This window comes from Diospyros lotus, chromosome 8 (genome assembly GCF_014633365.1).
Source record: "Diospyros lotus cultivar Yz01 chromosome 8, ASM1463336v1, whole genome shotgun sequence".
NCBI lineage: Eukaryota > Viridiplantae > Streptophyta > Magnoliopsida > Ericales > Ebenaceae > Diospyros > Diospyros lotus.
In genome coordinates this window covers 7,231,052-7,253,172 of record NC_068345.1, presented here as the reverse complement: position 1 = coordinate 7,253,172, position 22,121 = coordinate 7,231,052, and the positions used below count along the sequence as shown (strand labels likewise).

The 22,121-nt window shown below is 37.1% G+C and overlaps 2 protein-coding genes across 3 annotated transcripts in view; both read left to right on the top strand.

Moving 5' to 3' along the window:
• Nucleotides 1-20,164, top strand: part of LOC127808810 (uncharacterized) — an 84,392-nt gene extending 64,228 nt beyond the window's left edge. For both annotated transcript variants that reach the window (XM_052347448.1, XM_052347447.1), the window contains exons 7-10: nt 5,251-5,414; nt 8,478-8,524; nt 18,482-18,532; nt 19,587-20,164. In XM_052347448.1, coding sequence (XP_052203408.1) covers nt 5,251-5,414; nt 8,478-8,524; nt 18,482-18,532; nt 19,587-19,967 — 643 coding nt within the window. In that variant the 3' untranslated portion in view covers nt 19,968-20,164. The remainder of the gene's footprint in view (nt 1-5,250; nt 5,415-8,477; nt 8,525-18,481; nt 18,533-19,586) is intronic.
• Nucleotides 20,165-20,853: 689 nt separating this feature from the next.
• LOC127807748 (uncharacterized) lies at nt 20,854-21,998 on the top strand. The gene is made up of 2 exons (XM_052345802.1): nt 20,854-21,056; nt 21,830-21,998. Exons 1-2 carry the CDS (start codon nt 20,854-20,856, stop codon nt 21,996-21,998), a joined length of 372 nt encoding a protein of 123 aa, XP_052201762.1.
• The last annotated feature ends 123 nt before the right edge of the window (nt 21,999-22,121 follow it).

The window sequence follows — 22,121 nt, the reverse complement described above, 5'->3', positions numbered from 1 at the left end:
TTTGAACGGTAAAGGAAAGCTAAGTCACCTACTTGGAACCGGGCCAAAGGAGAGGGACCTTATGTATGTGTTCTAGGATGAAGTGGATTCTTTAGTCATGTCCTGGTTTTGGAATTCCATGATGCTAAAGATCAGTAACATAGTCATGTTCCTAAAGACAACCAAGGAGATTTGGGACACTGTGAAGCTTACCTACTCCAAAGTGCATGATGTTGCCCAGATTTATGAGATCAAGACCAAAGTAGCAGTCACCAAACAAGGCTCTCGGTCCATCACTGAGTATGCAAATCTATTGCAGACCTTATGGCAGGAGTTAGACCACTACCAATGCATTCAGATAAAGTGCAATGAAGATGCAACTATACAAAAGAGGTTTGTTGAAAAGGAAAGAACTTATGACTTTCTTGCTAGCCTAAACATGGAGTTTGATGTACTGAGAGTACAAATCCTTGTTGAGAGTACAAATCCTTGCTGGCCTAAACTATGCAATCAAAATGGTTTCTCCCCAAAGATATTGTGGAATATGCATAGAAACATGGTAGCTCGTGCTATTTCAAGCATTTGTTTTTTCTTTTAGCAATGCCATTTTGTTGAGGGGTGTCATGATAGGAAGACACCGGATGATACCTTTTTCTTTCAAAAATACTTCCAAATACTCTTTAAAATATTCAATGCCATTGTCAGAACATAGAATGCAGATTTTTGTTTGAAATTGTGTTTGAACCATGTGGTAAAAATCTTTGAACAATTTTTCCACTTAAGATTTTTTTTGCATCAAATACACCCAACACAGTCTTGTATGATCATCAATAAATGTGACAAACTATTTTTTCCACAACAAGGTATTCACTCGCGAAGGACCCCAAACATCATTATGTATTAAATAAAATGGCTTTGATGCACGATAAGGTTTTGACAAAAAACTTGCACAATGATCTTAGAGAAATGGCAACTTTCACATTGAAACTTTGAGTAGTTCACTTCTCGAAACAAATTAGGAAACACATGCCTAAGATAGGAAAAACTAAGATGTCCAAGTCTAAGATGCCATAGCATAATTTCATTACTAATAGGATTTGAACAAACACTACTAAGGCCTCGAGATTTTTTAGCATTAAGGAAATACTCCTCAAAAGTAGTACAATCTATCCACCATCCTAACACTACCTATCATCCTCCTCGATTTTCAGTCCTAAAAAATACAATGAGAATCATAAAAGATGACATGACAATTTGAATATTGTGATAGTTTGCTAATAGAGAGGAGATTTGAGGAACATGAAGGACATATTTGAGTTCAATGTTTTTAGAGATCTTGATTAGGCCTTTGCCGGCAATAGGTGAGAAACTACCATCTGCTATTCGAATTTTTTCATGACCCAAACAAGGAGTGTGAGTACTAAATGAATGAGAAATACTTGTCATGTGATCAGATTCTCTTGAATCGATGATCCAAGGAGCAGATTTAGTAAAACTAGATAGAGCAATGGGATTACTACCTGTATGTGCCAAAGCTCCACTAGGAATACCCAATACTGAACTGTTCTTCGGCAATTGCAGAAGCTGATCCACCTGCTCTTTACTGAAACAGGTTTCTGTGGCTTCATTTGCTGAGGGGGATTCACGATAGGCCCTGTCACATGGCTTGTTGTTCTTCCTAGTTGGCGGTTTTCCATGCAATTTCCAGCAAGTTTCATTTGTATGGTGTGGTTTGTTACAAAAATCACACCATACCCAATGCCTATCACCATCCTAACTTTGATTTGGGATGTTTTTCTAACTGACATTTGCCTCTGATCCAATAAAGGCTGAATGGTCCACCGTATCACCTGCGCTTGTTTTCTTACCCAACACAACATGTTGACGGCTTTCTTCCCTGTGAACTTCTGCAAACACCTCATTGATAGTGGGAAGAGGTGTTCTCCTAATAATCCTCCCCCTAACTTCTTCAAACTCAGCATTTAATCGAGCAAGGAATTTGAAAATACAATTAGGATCTACCATCTTTTTATAATATTTGCAGTCCTCATCCGACTTCCATTCATAATCATTAAAAAGATCAAGATCTTGTCTTCAAAGAATGAAAATACTCAGTGACACTATCCCCACCCTGAGTAATCTCACCAAGTTTTAAAGAGAATTCATATACCTGGGATTGATTGACTAGATCAGAGTACATCTGGGTCACATTATCCCAGAGTTCTTTTGCTGTTGAGTAGCACAGATAATTGGCTTGAATTTCTTCTTCCATGGAGTTGACCTGTCAAGTCATAATCATGGAATTTTCAGCGTCCCAAACTGCACACGTGCTGTCCTTTGAGTTCGGTTCCTTAATGTCACGTCTGGTAATTGATTTTGCCTTACCCTTTGATGTGCATCCTAATGAATTGGGACCAACATAAGAAATTATCTCCATTAAGCTGAATGGTTGTGATCTGCATAGAGTGGGTTTCAGAAATTTTCCCAGCTGGTGCAGGTGGAGCTTCGATGATCCGGTTGGGGACAGGTAGTAGAATTGGAGCCTATTTCTAACATGGCTATGGAGAATAGAAACCAGAGAATAGGACAGAAAAAACGGAGAAGAGAAGGAGAGAGATAATGGCTAGGGTTCTATAGGGGTTAATGGAACCTCGCTCTGATATCATGTGGGAAATTTCTGATTCTCACTTTCTCATTTCAGAATAACTTTGCAAATGGATTTTAAGGTTAATCCCAGAACCTCTATAAGGAAATTAACTATAAAGTCAACAAGCTTCTAAGGAAACTGTACAAAAGGAAACTAACAGAAAAGAAAACATTATCTGTACAATGAATATTTCTGCAATAGGAAATTGGAATCAAGGAGCTGCTGCAGAATTTTCTATATTCAATCAACCTAATCGAGTAAATCTGCCAGATATTTGAATGAGCTGGTAGGTTATTCGTGTGGGTTGTTCTTTACTGTCAAATCTCGAGTTTTTTCAACACTAACAAACTTAAGTAAACTATAACTACACTTAACAGAACTGCTGCTAATCTTCCTTTGTACAGGATGAATAGAACTACATCTCTCCACAGGAGACAACTCTCAAAGAGGTCTACGACTGCACAATTCTCCAACTAGAACCTGTGACGATTGTCCATCTGGATGTTGTCATTGTGACCCTACTAAAAAGGTCACAAGTCTCCCCCAACTCACTTCCTTATCGGCTATACATAAGTGTCCTAAGTCTAGTGAAACAGTATTTAGTGGGGCTCACCTTCTAGTTGACCATTCACAATTCAACTAAAGCAACCCATTCATAGTTATCTTAGCCCAAATAATTTTAGAAGAGTTTTAGGTGTTTCAGTCTTTTAGAAGTTTTGTCAAGTGTTTAAATATGGATTATTCATGTAAGGGGAGATATTAGTTTGAGAATAAATAAAGATTAAGTATTTGGAAGATCACACTCAGTTTCTCTTTGTTTTCTCTCCCCTCTGATTTCTAGTCCTACTTCCTCTCATCTTTTTCTCCTTTCCCTCTTCTTCTACTTCTCCCTCAGTTCCATTCAAATTTTGTATCAGACTAACTTTATCTATCCTTCAGATCCTCTTCAAATCACAGTTGTACAGCTTTTAGCCACTATATTTTGCAGCTGTCAATGACAGCTAACTTGGAAAATTTCAGCAACAACCCTTGACCTCTTAATCAGTCCCGAAAGCCAAATCAGTTCAGATGCAATTCAGCCCAAAAGTTCCAGCAACAGAAGGCAGGAAAAGTGAGAACAAATCTGAAAGTGGAGGGGGGGGGGGGGGGGGGGGGGGAGCTGCAGAAAATTAAATTTTTTTGAGAATACACTGAAATTCTTAAAGGGCTTGATATTGGTTTTTGAGTTACCACTACAGTATCAAAAATTCACTATGTCAACTTTTGCAGAGAAGATCAGTCTTAGATAGTTCAAGTTATAGCATTGGTTTGACTCTTCTGAGGAGAGTTCTATTCAGCCAGGGAGAATGATAGAGATAAGAGCTCTATTTAGTTTGAAATGTTATCATTTTAGTTATATTTTAAGATTTTATTTATGAAATCTAGAGGATTAGGACTTTTTTTTTTTTTTTTACTTTATCTCAATATATTTTACTTTTGTTATGACTTTTTCAGTTTTGGTAGATTAATATGGTAGGATTTAAGTGTTATAAAATTACTCTATTAGGTAGGAATAGTTGTAAAAAGTTCTGGCTGTTTTAAAAGTTTTATGAAGCCTTTACGTATGGCTTGTTCATGTAAATTTGAGATAATAGTTTTGAGATAGTATAAATGTTAAATTTTAGATGATCACTCTCGGTTTTTAGAGTGTACACTATGCCATATGCTTATGCTTTTTAAACAGATAGCCATCTGCTAGTGGAACTTGCACAAATTATTGAGTATTCACTTGTGTATATGGGGAGTGAAAATATGGTCATAGAAGTATTTTACAGCCTTTTCTTTAGTACAATGCTACTGCAAAAAGAAAAGATTGGAAATTGAACAACAGTCTGAATGTGGAGTACATTGCATTTGGATACAATTCAGCAGGTTCTGTTCTCTGGCATCCTATCTGTGCCCAACCTGAGCAAGCTTCACCTCAAGCTTGAGCTGGTCCTGCCCAAGTCAGACTAGTCTTCAGTTCATGAGCTTACCCAGTAGTGCAGTTTTCTTTTTAACTTTATTATGATAGCTGTGCAACCATTGTAGGATGAACTGCAGTTGCATTCGTCAAATAGTACTTAAGATAATCCTTGTATACATAAGTGGAAAAACATAATAAATATGGATGCATAAGCTCCTCCATATGTGTGTGAATATTTAGGTGGGCATCTAGACCTTTGATTGATCAATATGAAATGAACAGGTTTGAATTTATCTTTTTGAAATGGTATAGCTTAGATTGGACATAAATTAGGTTTTTGCAGGGCTATAGGTTGATTTGAAGTAAATCCATCCTGCAAGAAATCAAGTTGCAAGGGAATTTTACTGCTTCTAACCTTCTTAACTTTAATAGCCAGTCTGTTTGCACAACTTAATTTTAAGTTGTGTCTCTCAACTTAAACTTTAATAGCCAGTCTGTTTGCACATCTGTGAATTAGAGCCAATATCCACTCCTTTAAATGCATCAACCTTCGCACAACCTTTATTCTTTCACATTTTGTAAAAATGGATAATTGACTCTGTTAGCTTGATTGCTGCAAATTTCATCCTTTTTGTTTCCCATTTAACTTCAGTGATACAATATAATCTATAAATATCAGGGCAGCTGCTTATACCCAGATCAACCAATATGAAGAAGCAATCAGAGACTGTCTTAAATCCATTGAAATTAACCCTAATTACAGCAAGGCCTACAGTCGTCTGGGCTTTGTTTATTATGCACAAGGGAACTACAGGGATGCCATCAACAAAGGATTCATGAAAGGTTGGTCCTGAATAAATTCATATATTACTTAAATATCAGACAATAAACTGAAATGCTGGATGTTGCTTTTAACTGGAAATAGATAAAACTGTATCCTTCTTTTTTTCAGTTGTATGCATGAAAGTATTTTTTGCATTAGCCTGTCCATCATTCTTGTTATATCTAATTTTATGTCTTGTTCAATATGCGCATATGGCAGATCTAAAATGGTTGAGAGAAAATCTCAGTGATACTATACTCCTTATCTGACCAATATCATTTCCATGAGTAGCTAATTGACGTGATAAAAAATTGACCAGCTTTTTTTTTTTTAATACAAAATAAACATTAGCTCTTAAGGCCAATTGCTACAGTACAGAAGGGAATTGGACAAAGCAAAAATTTCTTTGTATTGCTCATAATATTTTGTTCATGTGATGTAGAGAATCAAATATTACATTAGGGCATCCTAGTAATTCTGTAAAAGATAGGAATTACTTGTTTTATAGATATATTTGTTCAAAATAAGTGAAGTTATGATAAAAATAAGAATGGTAAAGTGGTTAGACTAGGTAATATCTTGATAGAAGCATGAAAATACATGAAAGAAGAAAGTATTTTATGGCTAAGCAAACTATTCAATGTGATCCTTAAATCCAAGGCAATGTCTAATGACTGAAGGATGAGCACTCTTGTACCCATTTATAACTAGAAAAGAGATGTTTAATGGCATGAAAATTATGGAGGATGATCAAGCTAATGAGCCATAATATGAAATTTTGGGAAAGGGTGATTGTTAAGAAATTAAGCTTTTGAATTGATTTCTTTCCTAGCAAGTCAATAACGGAAGCTATTTACTTACTGAGGGGCTAAGGCATTTGGAGGTAAACAAAAAATTTACATATGATATTTTTATAAAAAAGGGTTACATTGATTTCTTAGAGAAGTCTGTGAAGAGTTTTACTAAAGAAGATGGGAATTCAGGTTGTTTATATACATGTTATTAAAGGCACGTATCGTATAGAAACTTGTGTTAGGATTTGTGGCGGAGATAGATAAGCTTTCTCAATTGCAATTTAATTATATTAAAGTTCTATATTGAGCCTTATCTCTTTGCTCTAGTAATGGATGAACTCACTAACCATGTGTCTTGATGTATGTTATTTATAGATTACATGGTTTTGGTGGATAAGACAAAAGAAATACTAAGCTCGAGTTATGAGATGGAATTTTGAATCCAAATGATTCAAAGTTGAACAAGCTGAAAATCGATTATATGGAATGTAAGCTTATAAAAATAGAAATGTGGATAATATGGTGAAATTTGAATGAGTTATTCTAAGAAAAGATCAGGTTGGATGTCTCAGATCAATATTTCAAAAAGAAAAAAAGATTATATAGGCTAGATTGTTTTATTAGAGAAGTGATTCAAGCATTTTATGCAATTGTAAAATATCTTTATCATTAAAAGGAAGTCTTATTGGATAACTATGAAACCAACTGATAGGGATAATGATAGGGGTTTATTTATCATGTTTTGATTTGATTTATCATAGTTGTTTAGATGATAGAGATATTTCATTTAGGGATTAGAATCATATGTTGATTAGATTTTAGATGGTTATCTTTTAGGTAGGTTTATCTTTTTGTCTTTAGAGTTTACGTATAAACAAGGCCATGATGTAGTTTGAAATTCAGCTTCTGATTATTTGAATAATATTGATTCTCCTTGATTTCTCTCTCTCTCTCTCTCAGCTTTGCTTCTTCTTCTTCTTCTTTCTTCTAAAGCTTCTACTCCTTTTTGATCTTCTCCAATCTTTTTATTGTTCTGCATCAGCAACTCTATTGTATAGCACAAAGACATTAGGTAATTAAGCACCAAATCTGCAACATAGGAGCGTAAATGGGTTGAGCATTATACTAGAGAAGACAAAATAAAAAATGAGGTTATTTATAGTAGGTTGAAATAGTGATTATTAAAGATAAGATGCACAAGATGCATTTAAGATGGTTTGGACATTTGAGAAGGGGACTACTGATGCACCTATGGGGAGAGCAGATGGAATGAAATAAGTATGTGATAGAAAAGGTAGCAGAAGAACAAAGAAGATTTGGAGAGAGACTCTTAGGTATGACATGATATAATTGCTTCGTAGAAGATGTGGCCATGGATAGAGATTCGTGATGAGGTACAATCTATGCAGCTGATCCCATTCAGTGTGATTAACTCTTGGTGATGTAATAGAAATTTGAAAATGAGCCGACAGATTGAATGAAATAACTATGTAATAGGCAAGGTACAATCTAGTATAGAGGAGTATTTGTGTGCCTTCAAATTTCACTTTTTGCAGTTGTATGCTTTTTATATTTTTCCTGGATAAGCCCTTATATAGATATCCAGATGGTGCATAGTGTAATTAACTATTTACAAGTATATCAAAATTTAACACATATCTAGTCTTTGTTCCTCCTATTTTGGTGTTTGTCCATGAGCATGCTAAATGGCATGTTATGGACAATGTCTTCTACATATATAAGATGTATATCTTTGAGATATCTTTTAATTTAACAACTGCATAAGACGGATGATGAAACTTACTGTGCGTGCTTATTATTTTATTAAACAAATAGAAGCCCTGTGATCTGGACCGCTGTCCAGAGTGCATTTTATCTTGTCAATTTTTAAAACTAATGAAATGTTTTTTTTGTCACGGTGTATGGATAACATATAATCAAAAGAAAGCTACCCTCTCTATGGGTCACTGATTGTTTGCCTGGGTATGCCCAGTGTACTTGTACAGTTCTTTTGATCTTTATACATTTACCTTTTGATCAAAAAAAAAAAAAAAAAAGCTACCAGGTAGCAGCAGTATAGAAATTTGAAAATGAGCCGACAGAAATGCATTGTATAGTTGGTTTTTATTGTTATATTATTATTATTATTTCTTATGCATTGAAACATGCTCACAGCTTCATTTTTCCTTAGTAGCTTAACAATATGAATGGGGCAGCTATAGCTGCGAATATCTGGAGATATATAGGCTTTAATCAAAATGGCAGTTAATTTGAGGTTTTACTCTGCAGCCTTGCAATTGGATCCAAACAATGATTCTGTGAAGGAGAATATTCGGGTTAGTACAAAATTGTCATAATTCATTATGTTAGAAACTACCCAAGATACCTTGTCCATATTTTTGGACTTGATATGCTTGATCTTGCTTTCTATATTTATGTGCTACATCTTCTAGAAGATTATCTCTTTTATATGTTTCGGTTGTATCCTAAATTGTATATATTTCCAAATCTAGATTAGGAAACTACCTAATCTAGATTTGGAATCTGCATATTGTGGTAGAACATCTTGTATATATGTACAATCGAACCTTCAAGGGGAATAAGATCAAATATCTTTTTTGCCACTTTTTGATATGGTATTAGAGCCATAGGAAGTTGATCACCGGTCTTTGTGATTCCCAATTGTCATGGCCTTCATTGATATTCAATCTTCTTACATAGCCACCAAAATCCCACAACACCATGACGGATTCAGCTGATTCACACAACAAAGGTCCCTTTTGCTGGAAGTAATGGAGTAATCTCAAGAGGAGAGCTACAAAACATCCAAGCGGCCTTAGGTTGAATGGAAGGAATTATTTGAAGTGGGTTTAGTTGATCCAAACGTTTTTTAAGGGTAAAGGGAAGTTAAGTCACCTACTTGAAACTGGGCCAAAGGAGAGTGATCTTATGTACGCAGCCTGGGATGAAAGGGACTCTTTAGTCATGTCTTGGCTTTTGAACTCCATAATGCCAAAGATTAGTGACACAGTTATGTTTCTAAAGACTGCCAAGGAGATTTGGGACACTGTGAGGCTCAACTACTCCAAAGTGCATGATGCTACTCAAATCTATGAGATCAAGACCAAAGTAGCAGCCACCAAGCAAGGCTCTCGATTCATCATCGAGTATGCAAATCTATTGCAGACCCTATGGCAAGAGTTAGACCACTACCAATGCATTCAGATGAAGTGCAGTGAAGATGCAGCCATACCAAAGAGGTTTGTTGAAAAAGAAAGAACTAATGACTTTCTTGTAGGCTTAAACATGGAGTAGATGCAATGAGAGTACAAATCCTCAATAAGGAGGACTTGTCCGCTCTAAATGAGGCAATCTCCATTATGTGTGCAAAGGAAGGACGAAGAGGAGTAATGCTTGATAGTTCTCCTAAAGATAACTCAACCCTCATAACCTTGAAGGTTTCTAATCAGAGTAAGAGGTCTAGAGAGGAAAAGAAGGTGTTAGACTCATACAAGATGACCAACAAGGAGTCGTTGTGGTGCACCTATTGTAAGAAGTCCCGGCATACCATAGAGAAGTGCTGGAAACTCCATGCTAAGCCACCTAAGGGAGGACAACCAAAGGGCCAAGGACTAATCTTTGTGGCCAGTGGCCATCAGCCAACTGGAAGGAAAGTTCCAGATCAGATAGATGCAATGGAACTCAACCGGGAAGAGATTTAAAAGCTGAGGAGTGTGTTGGGATCATTAGAAAAGAAAACTGAGATAGGTACCTACTCTCTATCCCTCATAGGTATCTCTTCTTTTTCTCTTACCTTTCATTCTTCAGATATATCTCTTCCTAATACTTGGATTCTCAACTCTGGAGCCACAAACCATATAACATGTTCCTCACATCGATTCATCTCTTATACACCATGTTCTAGTTCCAGAAAAATAACTATGACTGATGGATCATTAACCATTGTAGTTGGCCAAGGGGATGTTCTTATAAACAAACATCTCACCCTCAAGAATGTTTTTAATGTCCCTAAACTCTTTACAAACCTTGTCTCCATTTAAAAACTTACCTTAGATGCTAAGTGTTGTGTCATTTTCTATCCAACTTTCTATGAATTTGAGGAACAGGACACGATGAAGATGATTGGGCGTGTTAGGGAAAGGGCTAGACTTTACTACCTTGAAGAACTAAGTGAGCAGGCTTATAAGAGGAGAGTTTTCTCTGTATCATTCCTGGCTCGGTCCAATAAAGATAAGTTGTGGCTTAATCACTTCTGTCTTGGTCATCCCTCTTTTATGGTTCTTAAATTGTTGTTTCCTCTCTTATTCAAATGTCTAGATGTTAGGGAATTCCACTATGATGTGTGCGAATTCGCAAAACACAAGAGTCTCATTTTCCCTTTCTATTAAAAGAAGTAGCCTTCCATTTACATTAATTCATAGTGATGTATGGGGTCCTTCTACTATTCCTAACATCTCAGGGCACGTTGGTTCATTTCCTTTGTTGATGATTGCACTCGGGTTGTTTGGTTGTATCTACTAAAGACTAAATCTGAAGTGAGCATTGTTTTTCCAATGTTTTACAATATGATTAAAACACAATTTGGGGTTGAGACAAAAAGGTTTAGGTCTAACAATGCTAAAGACTACTTCGATCAGTCATTATCTGTTTTCTTTCAACAAAGTGACATACTCCATGAATCTTCTTGTATTCATACCCCTCAGCAAAATGGAGTGGCTGTGAGAATGGCCATATTTTGGCTATTACCAGGGCTCTTCTCTTCCACAATAATGTTCCAAAACAATATTGAGAAGAAGCAACCTTAACAGCCACATTTCTCATTAATTGACTACCCTCTAGGAGTCTTGATTCCCGAAGTCCAATTCAACTTCTCCCAAAAGCCTTTCTTGAATTCAATGCATCTAACTATCTAACACCCAAAGTGTTCGATTATCTCACTTTTGCCCTTATCCATACTCCTAATACAGGCAAATTGGATCCTCATGCCCTCAAGTGTGTGTTTATTAGGTATTCCTCCACTTAAAAAGGCTATAAATGTTATCATCCTCCTACCAAGAGGTTTTTTATTTCAATTGATGCTACCTTTGTCGAGGACAAACCCTACTTTGCTCGGCCTTATCCTCAGGGGAAGATTGTAGTACTAGAGGATAAGAATAAGGATTTATTCCTTCTTGACCTACCTTCTTCCTCTCTCCCTTCTACCGCCTCCAAGGACTCATCAGGCATGATACAAGGAAAGACTCTACCACTTACTTCCCGTCCACTATAGGTCTACTCAAGGAGAAAAGCATAGGTTCCTCCACCTATGCAAGTTACAACATCTGATCCACCTCCTGCTACTAGCATTTCTCTTGCTATTGACATTTCTCCAGGTATTTCTCCTATGTCATGTACCTAGGAGTATAAGAGGATCAATGCTGTAATAGGAATATAATAAAAGGGGTAATCTTGTTATAGGTTTATAATAACTGTTAGGATATATTGTTAGCAAGTGGTTAGGCTGTTAGAAGGCAATGACGCCTATATAAGATTGTTGTTAGGAGTTTGTTGGCATGCTTGAATTGAAGAATGAATTTCAAACTCTATTCTCTCTTAATTCTCTCTCTCGGTTCTTCTTCTCTTTCCTCCCCATTTCTCTCTGTTTCAGTTCTATATCTCCCTCCTTTTCTGTTTTCTCTTTCCTAAATCCCTCCAGATTCCTATCACAACCCTAGCCAAACCCTAGGGCTATGACAATTGGTATTAGAGCCACCGTTCCTCGGCGGCTTCTTCGGTTGATTAATTTTCAGTTGATTAATTTTTTGACGGATTGACGTCCGTTGTTCGACGGAGGTTGATCATCGGGATTGGAAGGCGAATTCAGCTCTAATAATTCCGACAATCCCTGGCTTTGGTTCCGATTGGATTTTAAGGCTACTGAAATTAATTTCAATGAAGAAATTCTGACACTATAGGCCGCGATTGTTGGCGATCTAGGAGCGAAGTAACATCTGACCGATTCTCAAGGAGTTACGCAATTGAGGCAGCGGGACTTGAGACGATCCAAGTGGTCCGGTGAATCCAACAGAATCGGAAGTCCTAAAGCTGGTTGATCGCAACTGTGGTAGGCTGTTTATAGTAGCAGGCTCAGTGTCGGAATTCTGGTAACGGTTGGTGCCAACTAGAAGGCGCTATCGAAGTAGAACCTTGAGCGAATTTCAGCGAGCCAAATTAACTTCGATCGAACATGGAGATAATTTCCGTCGCTGATCCAGTTAATTGGAATTGAACTTGGACTTTGACGAACGGTAACGGAACCGATCGAAGAAAGTGCAGGCCCTATTGTTCACATCCAGTTCAACTTGCGAGCGTCACGGAATCGGTCAAGTTGTAGGGACCGGTTGGGAAGCTGAGGTACAAGCGATCACGACTTGTGATCTGGAAGAGTTGTTCGACTTTCCTTGGAACGAGCAAAAGGTTGACGCTCAGCCGCGAATCGCAGTAAGTTTGTTCGAAGTGGATGGGCGAAGCAACTTAAGCAGATTTGGAAGCCAAGTCGTAAGCTACTGCAACCATCGAATTCTTAATTCTGCAAAATTTCATTGGTTGCATCACAATAGCTCAAGGAAGGCGAGCAGCCCAGACGATTCCAGTGGGGAAACTTCGACGATCTGGCAGAATTCCATCTATCTGGAAGGTTGTTCGATTCTTGGAGCAGTGATTTCCAGCGAAAGGAGGTGAGGCAATAATCAGAGTGCGCAAACGAGAAGACGAGGCAGGGGCGACTCTTGGAGCAGAACCTTAGCCTTCAATTTCTTCTTCTGGTGCAATTACAGTCATTCCGGTGAATTGGGCGTTCAAGACAAAGAAGCAACCAGGAGATCCCCAATGGAATCTCAGAATTGATTCCGACGCACAAGGGGAAATGAATCCAATGCACAAGGAGGTGAGGTCGGCTGATGTTTGAGGCTTGGAATTGGAAAACGGCTTGGCCAGTTGATTCCGATGCAAAGAGCTTGACTCTCGGAATTTGAAGGCGATTACGGAAACCAGGATCAGCAGGCAATCTAGATCAGTTTCGTGACTTTGGCGATCTCGATTGTGAAGGTGACCACTGTAGCGATTGACTCACACTTCGGATGGAGATCTAGGGAACTCTAGAAGGCCGATCAAATCGCTATAAGTGTGCGATTTCTTCCGCTGCTACAATAGACTTACCTTGAAGCATAACAGTGGCTGCAATTTGCCACTTATTGGATCAATTTTAAAGGTGATTGGGTGAGGCAATTACAAAAGGGAAGTGTGGGGATTTAGGATGGACAACACTTCGATTTCTTGAAGTGTGGGGATTTAGGATGGACAACACTTCGATTTCTTGGCCTGTGGCTTGTCCAATTCATGAAATTTCTACCATGACGAGCAAAGCCTGCATGAGACCATGGGAGCCTAACTTGCAACAGAAGGATGTTGCATGTTTAGCTGGAGATAGTCATCAGGGGAAGTTTGGCCAGAAGCCTTATGCATGGGAAAAGAAGTTGGAGATGGGGATCAGCCAATTGGACAAAGGAACAAGAAGTGTGGTACATGAATCGAGAAAAGAATTCGGCCAAATGATATGTGAAAAGTTGCAAGAGTTTGCAATGATACTATCTAAGGAGTATCATTACAGTTTTCCCGCCAAATACTTTGAGGATTATCATGGGAGTTTTAACAAAGAGGATTTCCTTAACATAGAGCAGCCGAAGGAGGAGTACAACTACAAGTTTCTAGCAAAATTCTTTGACAAACCAAAAAGGAATGTGGCAGATGATCATTCTGAAAATTCTAACCAGACGAGGATGGATTCCGACAACCATTCAGCAAGAGTGAATCCCAGTAAGCTAAAAGAAGATGTTGCTGGTGTGGAGGAGAAAAATGTTGAGAGTGAGCTTCAGAAAAATTCCTATGAACGAGGCGAAGATATGGTAGAATTACTGACAGGGGCAGATGGTTTAATTGTGGTGAAACCTCAATACAATGATAGGAATTACAGCATTGAGGCATCAAAGCCTGGTTATCATGACTCTGTTGGACCTCCTTCCTTATCTTGTTAGAAGCTTGGTGTGAAAATGGATGGAAGAATAGGAACGAAATATAGAAACTCAATTGCTTCATCGGCCCTAGAGAAACCGAGGTCAGTGGAATCCCAGATAGTGAAGTTCTTTAAACTTTCTGATCTAAGTAGCCATCCTATTGGTGCTACAACATCTCACTATGAGGAAGAGGAACCTTTTGACTCCCTTGAGGGAATTGAGGCACAAACTATTGGAAAACCTTCCCCTAATGGTGATGACTTATTGTCGAGGGTGACTGATGGGGTTGACTATGTGCCCCAATCCAAGGTTGGAGATGATACTAAAAATTTGGATTTTTTTGGCAATATTGGAGAATTGGACTTGGGAAAAGATAGCTTCCCTTATTGTCATTCTAGAGGATCTATTAGTTTGATTTATGAAGAACATCCTCATGGGAAACAACCATCTCGAACTCTATTCATAAGAAACATAGACAACAATGAGCTTCAGTCTACTATTCAAGCACTTAGATTTGAATCTGAAGCCATTGAGGTCAATCTGGTTGCCCCTATTGAAGTGCTGGTCCAAGTTATGCCGGTGACGATTCTTGGAATCCTAAGAACAAAGAAGAAGAAGCCTAGAAGGAGAAAGAGGGAAAAAGAGATAAAACAGAAAATGAAGGTAGGAATGGGATGAAGAAAGAGCAGCTCAATGATAATAAGTTTCTTGGGGACAAGAAACATTTTAAGGCGGGGGGAATTGTTATGTACCTAGGAGTATAGGAGGGTCAATATTGTAATAGGAATATAATAAAGGGGGTAATCTTGTAATAGCTTTATAATAACTGTTAGGATATATTGTTGGCAAGTGGTTAGGCTGTTAGAAGGCAATGACGCCTATATAACACCTATATAAGGCTGTTGTTAGGAGTTTGTTGGCATGCTTGAATTGAAGAATGAATTTCAAACTCTATTCTCTCTTAATTCTCTCTCTCAGTTCTTCTTCTCTTTCCTCCCCATTTCTCTCTGTTTCAATTCTATATCTCCCTCCTTTTCTGTTTTCTCTTTCCTAAATCCCTCTAAATTCCTATCACAACCCTAGCCAAATCCTAGGGCTGTGACATCCTACTAAACCTGAAACATCATCTATTATACCTGATGCTGAATTTGATTTGAGTGATCATGATCTACCTCATACTTGTGACCTTGACCTTCCTATTACCCTTAGAAAGGGAACAAGGATTTGTATAAAACATCCACTATATTTGTTCATGACCTATTCAAAATTGTCTCCTAGACATAAAGTCATTCTCACTAAACACAATTCCTATTCCCAAGACCTTTTCTAAAGCAAAAGGTGATGAGAATTGAAAGAATACCTTGGAGGTAGAGATAGCAGCCCTGGAGAAAAATCAAACTTGGGAATAGGTCAGTTTACCAAAAGGGAAACATCTGGTAGGATGGAAGTGGGTATTCACTGTAAAGTACAGCTGACTTAGATAGGTACAAAATAAGGTTGGTGGCTAAAGAATATACATAGACTTATGAGGTAGACTATCTGGATACTTTTGCTCCAGTTGCAAAGCTAAATATAGTAAGGGTGTTATTGTCCTTAGCTGCTAATTTAGGCTGGCCACTGCAACAGTTTGATGTCAAGAATACTTTCTTACATAGTGACCTAGAGGAAGAGATTTACATGGAGTGCCACCAGGATTTGGGACAAAGACCAAGGAAAATGTGGTGTGCAGATTAAAGAAGGCTCTATATGGACTAAAACAATCACCAAAAGCTTAGGGCCTGTTCTCTTTACTGTTTTCAACCCGTTTTGAGTTTTCAGTTTTTCAAAACATTAAAAACGTGTTCTCTTTGTTATTTTCAAAAACGCATTTTCAAAAATAAGGAAAAAATTTGTAAAGGAAACCCAAAATAACATTTTGTTGTTTTGGGTGTTTTCAGTGAAAACACACCAAAAACACAAAAACACGGAAAACGGTCGCCCCCCCCCCCCCTAGCAACCCTCCAATCTTGTTCTCTCTCTCTCTCTCCCTCAAGCCTCGGCCAAAACACTGCGACTGCCCCAACCATCTTCTCCGTCACCGCCTCTTCCCTTCCAGACTCCATCTCTTCCTTGTCGGCCATCGTAGCGCCTGCCACCGCCACCTATGTCGTTCACCTACGTTGCCGCTGCAAGTCGTTCGCCTATGCCGTTATCCCTTCCAGATCCGCCGCGCCTCGCCGTTCACCTGCGCTGTTCCTCTTCCAGATCCGCCATACACGCCGCCATCACTGCCACCCGTCGTGCCCAGATCCACCATCGCTTGCCGCCATCACCTCCTGCCCTTCCATTTCTTCCTTCTTTCTTCATCCGCCCTCGCCCTTTCTCCACTCTCAGTTTTTTATTTTAATTTTTCTTTTTAATTATATTTTAAAAATTTTGAATAAATCAACATTTTGTTATTTTATGATTTATTATTATTTTTAATATTTATGTTATGAGTAATTTAAATCTCAAAATTAATGTCAAAAATAATTTATAATTTCAAAACAGACTATCAGTTATGGTTAGATCATAATTTTAAATATAATTTATAATTTTAATATAATTTATAATTTTAATATATTATATATGGTTTGATTATTATGTTATATTTTAAATTTTTTGAATTAAATTTATAATTTATTAATAAATATTTATAACTTTGAATCAAATTTATTAAATAAAATATTCTAAAATAAATTTTCTCAAAATTTCAAAGTAAACGCGTTTTCTAGTTTTTTATTTTAAGAAACAGTTTTTCAGAATAACAAAAAGAACGCGTTTTCAAAAATTTCAAAACAGACACTTAAAACACAAAACTCAAAATGAATTCAAAACTTAAAACACAAAATTGAAACACAAAAAGAACACCACCTTAGTTTGGCTGCTTTACAAAGGTTATACTCTGTATGGGATACAAACAAAGTCAATGAGATCATACCTTGTTTGTACATCACTGAGCTATAGGGGCAGTGATAGCATTATTGTTATATGTGGACAACATTATTGTAACCGATGATATAGAGGGCATAGAAACATTGAGAGGATGTCTAGTCAAAGAGTTTGAAATCAAAGAACTAGGCAGATTGAAGTATTTCTTGGCAAGGATGTTAGGAAACAAGGCTGTTGACACACCAATTGAGCCTAATCACCGATTAGGAGAGGTTCCAGAGGATGATGTGGTAGATAAAGAATCCTATCAAATACTAGTAGGGAAGCTTATTTACCTAGCACATACTCGGTCGAACATTGCTTATGCAATGAGTGTGGTCAGTCAATTCATGCACAATTCCAAGAAGACTCACCTAAAGGCAATATATAGGATCTTGTATTATTTAAAGGGGACTCCCAGAAAAGGTATATTGTTCAAAAGAGGAGAAGCAATGTCTCTTAAAGCCTATACAGATGCTGATTATGCGGGGTTTATGATGGATAGAAGGTCTACATTCGGATATTGCACATTTCTAGGAGGTAATCTTGTGACTTGGAGAAGAAGCAAAACGTTGTGGCTCGGTGAAGTGCTGAAGCAGAGTTCAAGTCAATGGCACTAAGGATTTGTGAATTACTATGGCTTAAGATACTATTGGATGACCTCAAGGTCAATTGGACAGCACCTAAGAGACTATTGTGACAATAAATCGTCTATGAGCATTGCACACAATCCAGTTCAACACAACTAAACAAAGTATGTTGAAGTGAATGGACATTTTATTAAAGAGAAATTGGACAGTGGACTGATTTGCACCCCATTCATACCTACAAGTGATCAACTGGCAGATATCTTGACAAAAGGTCTATCGGGAGTTCTATGTCAAAGATTACTAAGCAAGATTGGAATGCATGACATTCACTCACAATCTTGAGGGGGAGTGTTATAAACTACCCAAGATACCTTGTCCATATTTTTGGACTTGATATGCTTGATCTTGCTTTCTATATTTATGTGCTATATCTTCTAGAAGATTGTCTTTTATATGTTTCAGTTGTATCCTAAATTGTATATATTTCCAAATCTAGATTAGAAAACTACCTAATCTTTCCTAATCTAGATTTGGAAGCTGCATATTGTGGTAGAACATCTTTTATATATATTCAATTGAACCCTTCAAGGGGAATAAGATCAAATATCTTTCTTGCCACTTTTGGACACATTATCATCATTATTTTTAACTATTTTTGGCTCTCATTTACCTTGGCACCTAGGTGGCAAAGCAAAAATTGAATGAAGAGATGAGGAGGACAGAACATGATCAGGTAATCTCTATTCCATCCGATAATTGAGTTTCAAACATAGGTTAGGAAGGATACTAAGGGGCTAAATCTCATTTCAAAGAATGTGTATGCAAGGGAAAAATATTGAAACTCTATCAGCAAAATAGATGTCAAATATATCGGTTGCATGTTTTATCCTCAACAAGGGCAAAAGGTCATAGTTGCTTGACAATTTGCTAGCAGTAAAATTCCTTTGATCTATGATGTTTGTGCAATGCACTTTTCTGTTCTCCAAAAATTGGGGCAAAGCATTGACAAAAAGTTTTGATTTATTTCTTATTTTCTCAAATTTCTTAAGGATAAAAATATTTTTAATTTGTGTTTGGAACCCCCTCCCTCCCCTGCTCTCTGGATGGGCTGGGGAGTGGAAACACATTTTCTCCTTAATTTTGATTTTCTTTTTTTATTTTCCTATTATATATGGAGTTGACTAATTACCACATATAATATAGTCATCAATATGGCGATTGTAGAAATTCTGAAATGTTATGGAATAGGTCCTTTACCAAATACATATGCTCAACGTATAGTTGGAACAGCATCTTTTGGTGGTGGTTCCAATTGTATAAAAGAGGGAAAAGGTCATTGAAATCTGTTTGGTGTAACTTTGGCTATTTATTGTCCCTGTTAGAAATGAGAATACAGTGTTGACAGAATTGAGAAAGAGAATTTCTACCTAAAAGGCTGGTAACTAGAGATATGAAATCAAACATATGTTTTGGCTTTGTTGGGGAAGAACATATGCTATGGAAATATGACAGAAATCCCAAATAAAACTCACTCCATTTTCTGGAACACAAACATTTTTCATCAGATTCACTAAAGGCAATGGAGAGGTAGCATTTTAACTTTAACCTCTAGCATAGGATGTTTAATTTTGGAAACTCAAGGGACAAAGTGGGATTGGGTGCAAAATACAGGAGTGCTAATGCAATTAAACCTTTAAAGTTTGTAGTAGTTTTTCTCCACTGAATGTATCATCTTGTTTATGGTAGCATTCAAGCAATTTTTTTTATTTTTTTATTTTAACTTCCAGGGCTCAAGTTCCACAAGTCAAGAATCAAATCATCAAGAGTCTGGAGAGGGGTCAAGGAGCCATGCTATGCCTCCATCATTTACATCCATGCCATTCAACACTAGCGGCCTTCCTGCTGATATTGCAAATATGGTTATGAACATGGCTGCAAATGTGTATCAGGGACAGAGCTCTCGGGGCGGGCAAGAAGCAGCTAACAACGCTGATACATTTGCCGAGCCAGAGATAGGAATAAGTGGCAGCATGAATGTCAATTTTGGGGAACAGATGATGCCTGAGGATCTATCGGGGGCCTTGAGGTCTGTTATGGAGATGTTTTCGGGAGTGCCGCCTCCTGTCAATCAACAAGATAATGCCAATGGAGGATCAGCACCAAGCTAATCAATCTACAGTCGAGATAGATTTCATTTTTTTCAGGGTGTTTTTTGATTTGGTCTTGGAGCGTTGAAGTCCTGCAATGGTTAAAAAAAAAAAATCTGTGTTGGTACCTTAAACATTTTATAGGGTTGAGCCTAATCATCGTGTTAAAGATTTCTAGTACATCTGTCATAATGAAAGCATAAAGAGCGTTGGGAATGTTTTTTTTTCTTTTTAATTATCGTTTATTTTCCCATAAACTGACGCTGTATGGGCTAAAGGGGTCCCCCCCCCCCCCCCCCCCCAAAAAAAAAAAAAATAATAATAATAATAATAATGCACTGGTTTTACAAAAATTCAGAAGAAAATTCTCAGAGACTGTGTTTTGGAATTATTTCTCCCGGCGTTGGATTTGGTTGGTTCATGGAATTATTGCCTTTTAGGTGTTTATTGAGTAGATTTATTAGGAACCGTTTATAAATCATATGCATTGGATAAATACAAAAGCATGTGTGTTGGCTCATCTCAGAAATTTTGAACCTTCCGAGTTAGATGATGAAAGCATTTCATTTCCACCAATCGAATTGATAAATTAATTGTTGCATTTTCTTCAAATTAGGCATGGATTAATGAATGCCTCATAAAAGCCCAGAGAGAAAATAGGACTTAGTTTTGGTCATTTTCAAGCTCCCTCAGGAGTGCCCTAGCTTAATCGGCTCAATAAAATGAATTATGCAGCAAATATATTATTTTAATGTAAAGATTCCATAAAAATATATTATTTACATATAATACTATCCTAATTTGGGTTGTTTTTAGATGTAATTTTACTCTTATTAGTTATTATCAAAACTTACTGTTATATAAACATTCATTTCCCATCTCTCTCTATCCCCAAATTGCCATGAACATGAATGAGCACCATAGAGAAGGCAAAACGCATGTTCCCAAGCAAGAGATTGCTGGGGTGTGCTTGAATGAGAGGCTCCTCATCCTGGCAGCAAAGGAATCCACCTCCATCACCCTCCCTGAGATCTTTGCTTTGGAATCTCTTCTCTATCTCTTTGAGTTTCATCCCAAGCACGATCTCATATGCCTCCACCAGCCCACAAGGTACTACACCTTGTTAATTTGTCTTCCAACTTCCTTCTGTCAAGTCCTCTTTTTTTTATTTTATTTTTTACTAAAAAAATATGAAAAAGAGTTAAAACCAATATCAACATATTCTCGTGTAAAAAAATAAATCTTACTTAATCTTCATGTCAGATATATATGAGACTAAGTTAAGACTAGTTTGACACTCAAATATTCATGTTACATACAAAACTTTCACGGATATATATGTGAATGTATATGCTTGTAAATATTTTTATATCTTGCATTATCATCACTCATATTAGATGTTTTATTTTACTATCTAGCTAGTGTGTGAAAAGAACCCACTTCAATTTTTTTCCCTTTTTGATGTTTTGCCTAGCGAAATTGATTGTATACATATATAGTGATGTCTTATTATATTTAAAAAATTCAATATATTAAGTTATAATTGTTCACTTCTATTTACACATGAGATTGAAAACATTAATTCTTAACTACAAGTAATATTGAGTCCCTTTAATGCTTAGATGATTATACATCATTCAATCAACTCGGTAAAGTGAGAGAATTGATAATGTTATTAAAAATAATTTTTAGTAGAGTATTTAGGATAATTAGAGTGCATCAATACATAGTAAAGTTAAATGGATGATGAGCAGAGAACTTATTATCTATAACAACATGGTGGTCCAAAATATGTACAACTATTTGTTGCATTAACTACCATCTCTTTTTTCTTTCTTTCTTATTTGGTTGCAGATTCTTTTATATCTTTCAAGTTTGAACAGAATGGTGTTGGCAAATGGGAGGAGAGAACAAAGGACCGCAGCCAAGAGTAGTACATGCAAGGCCACATGGCATCTTACTTGGGGGCAGAAGAGGATTGGGCGCCTGTTCCAGCTGGCCAAGGTGGAGTGTCAAACCATAACAACAGCAGCAACGATGAAAGAATATTAAGAGGACACCTCCAATACAGCACGACTTAATCACCTTGTAAATAAGTTATTTTTCACAATTCAAACCCGTGGTAAAATAATATCATCTACCAAGATTCATTCTCAACAAAGGATATTAATAGAC

Bases quoted from the DNA above. Each gene is read 5' to 3' on its own strand.
- LOC127807748 (XM_052345802.1), top strand. From the start codon at position 20,854: ATGAATGAGCACCATAGAGAAGGCAAAACGCATGTTCCCAAGCAAGAG. The intron at 21,057-21,829 runs GTACTACACCTT...AAGTTTGAACAG, and splicing joins TGCCTCCACCAGCCCACAAG to AATGGTGTTGGCAAATGGGA.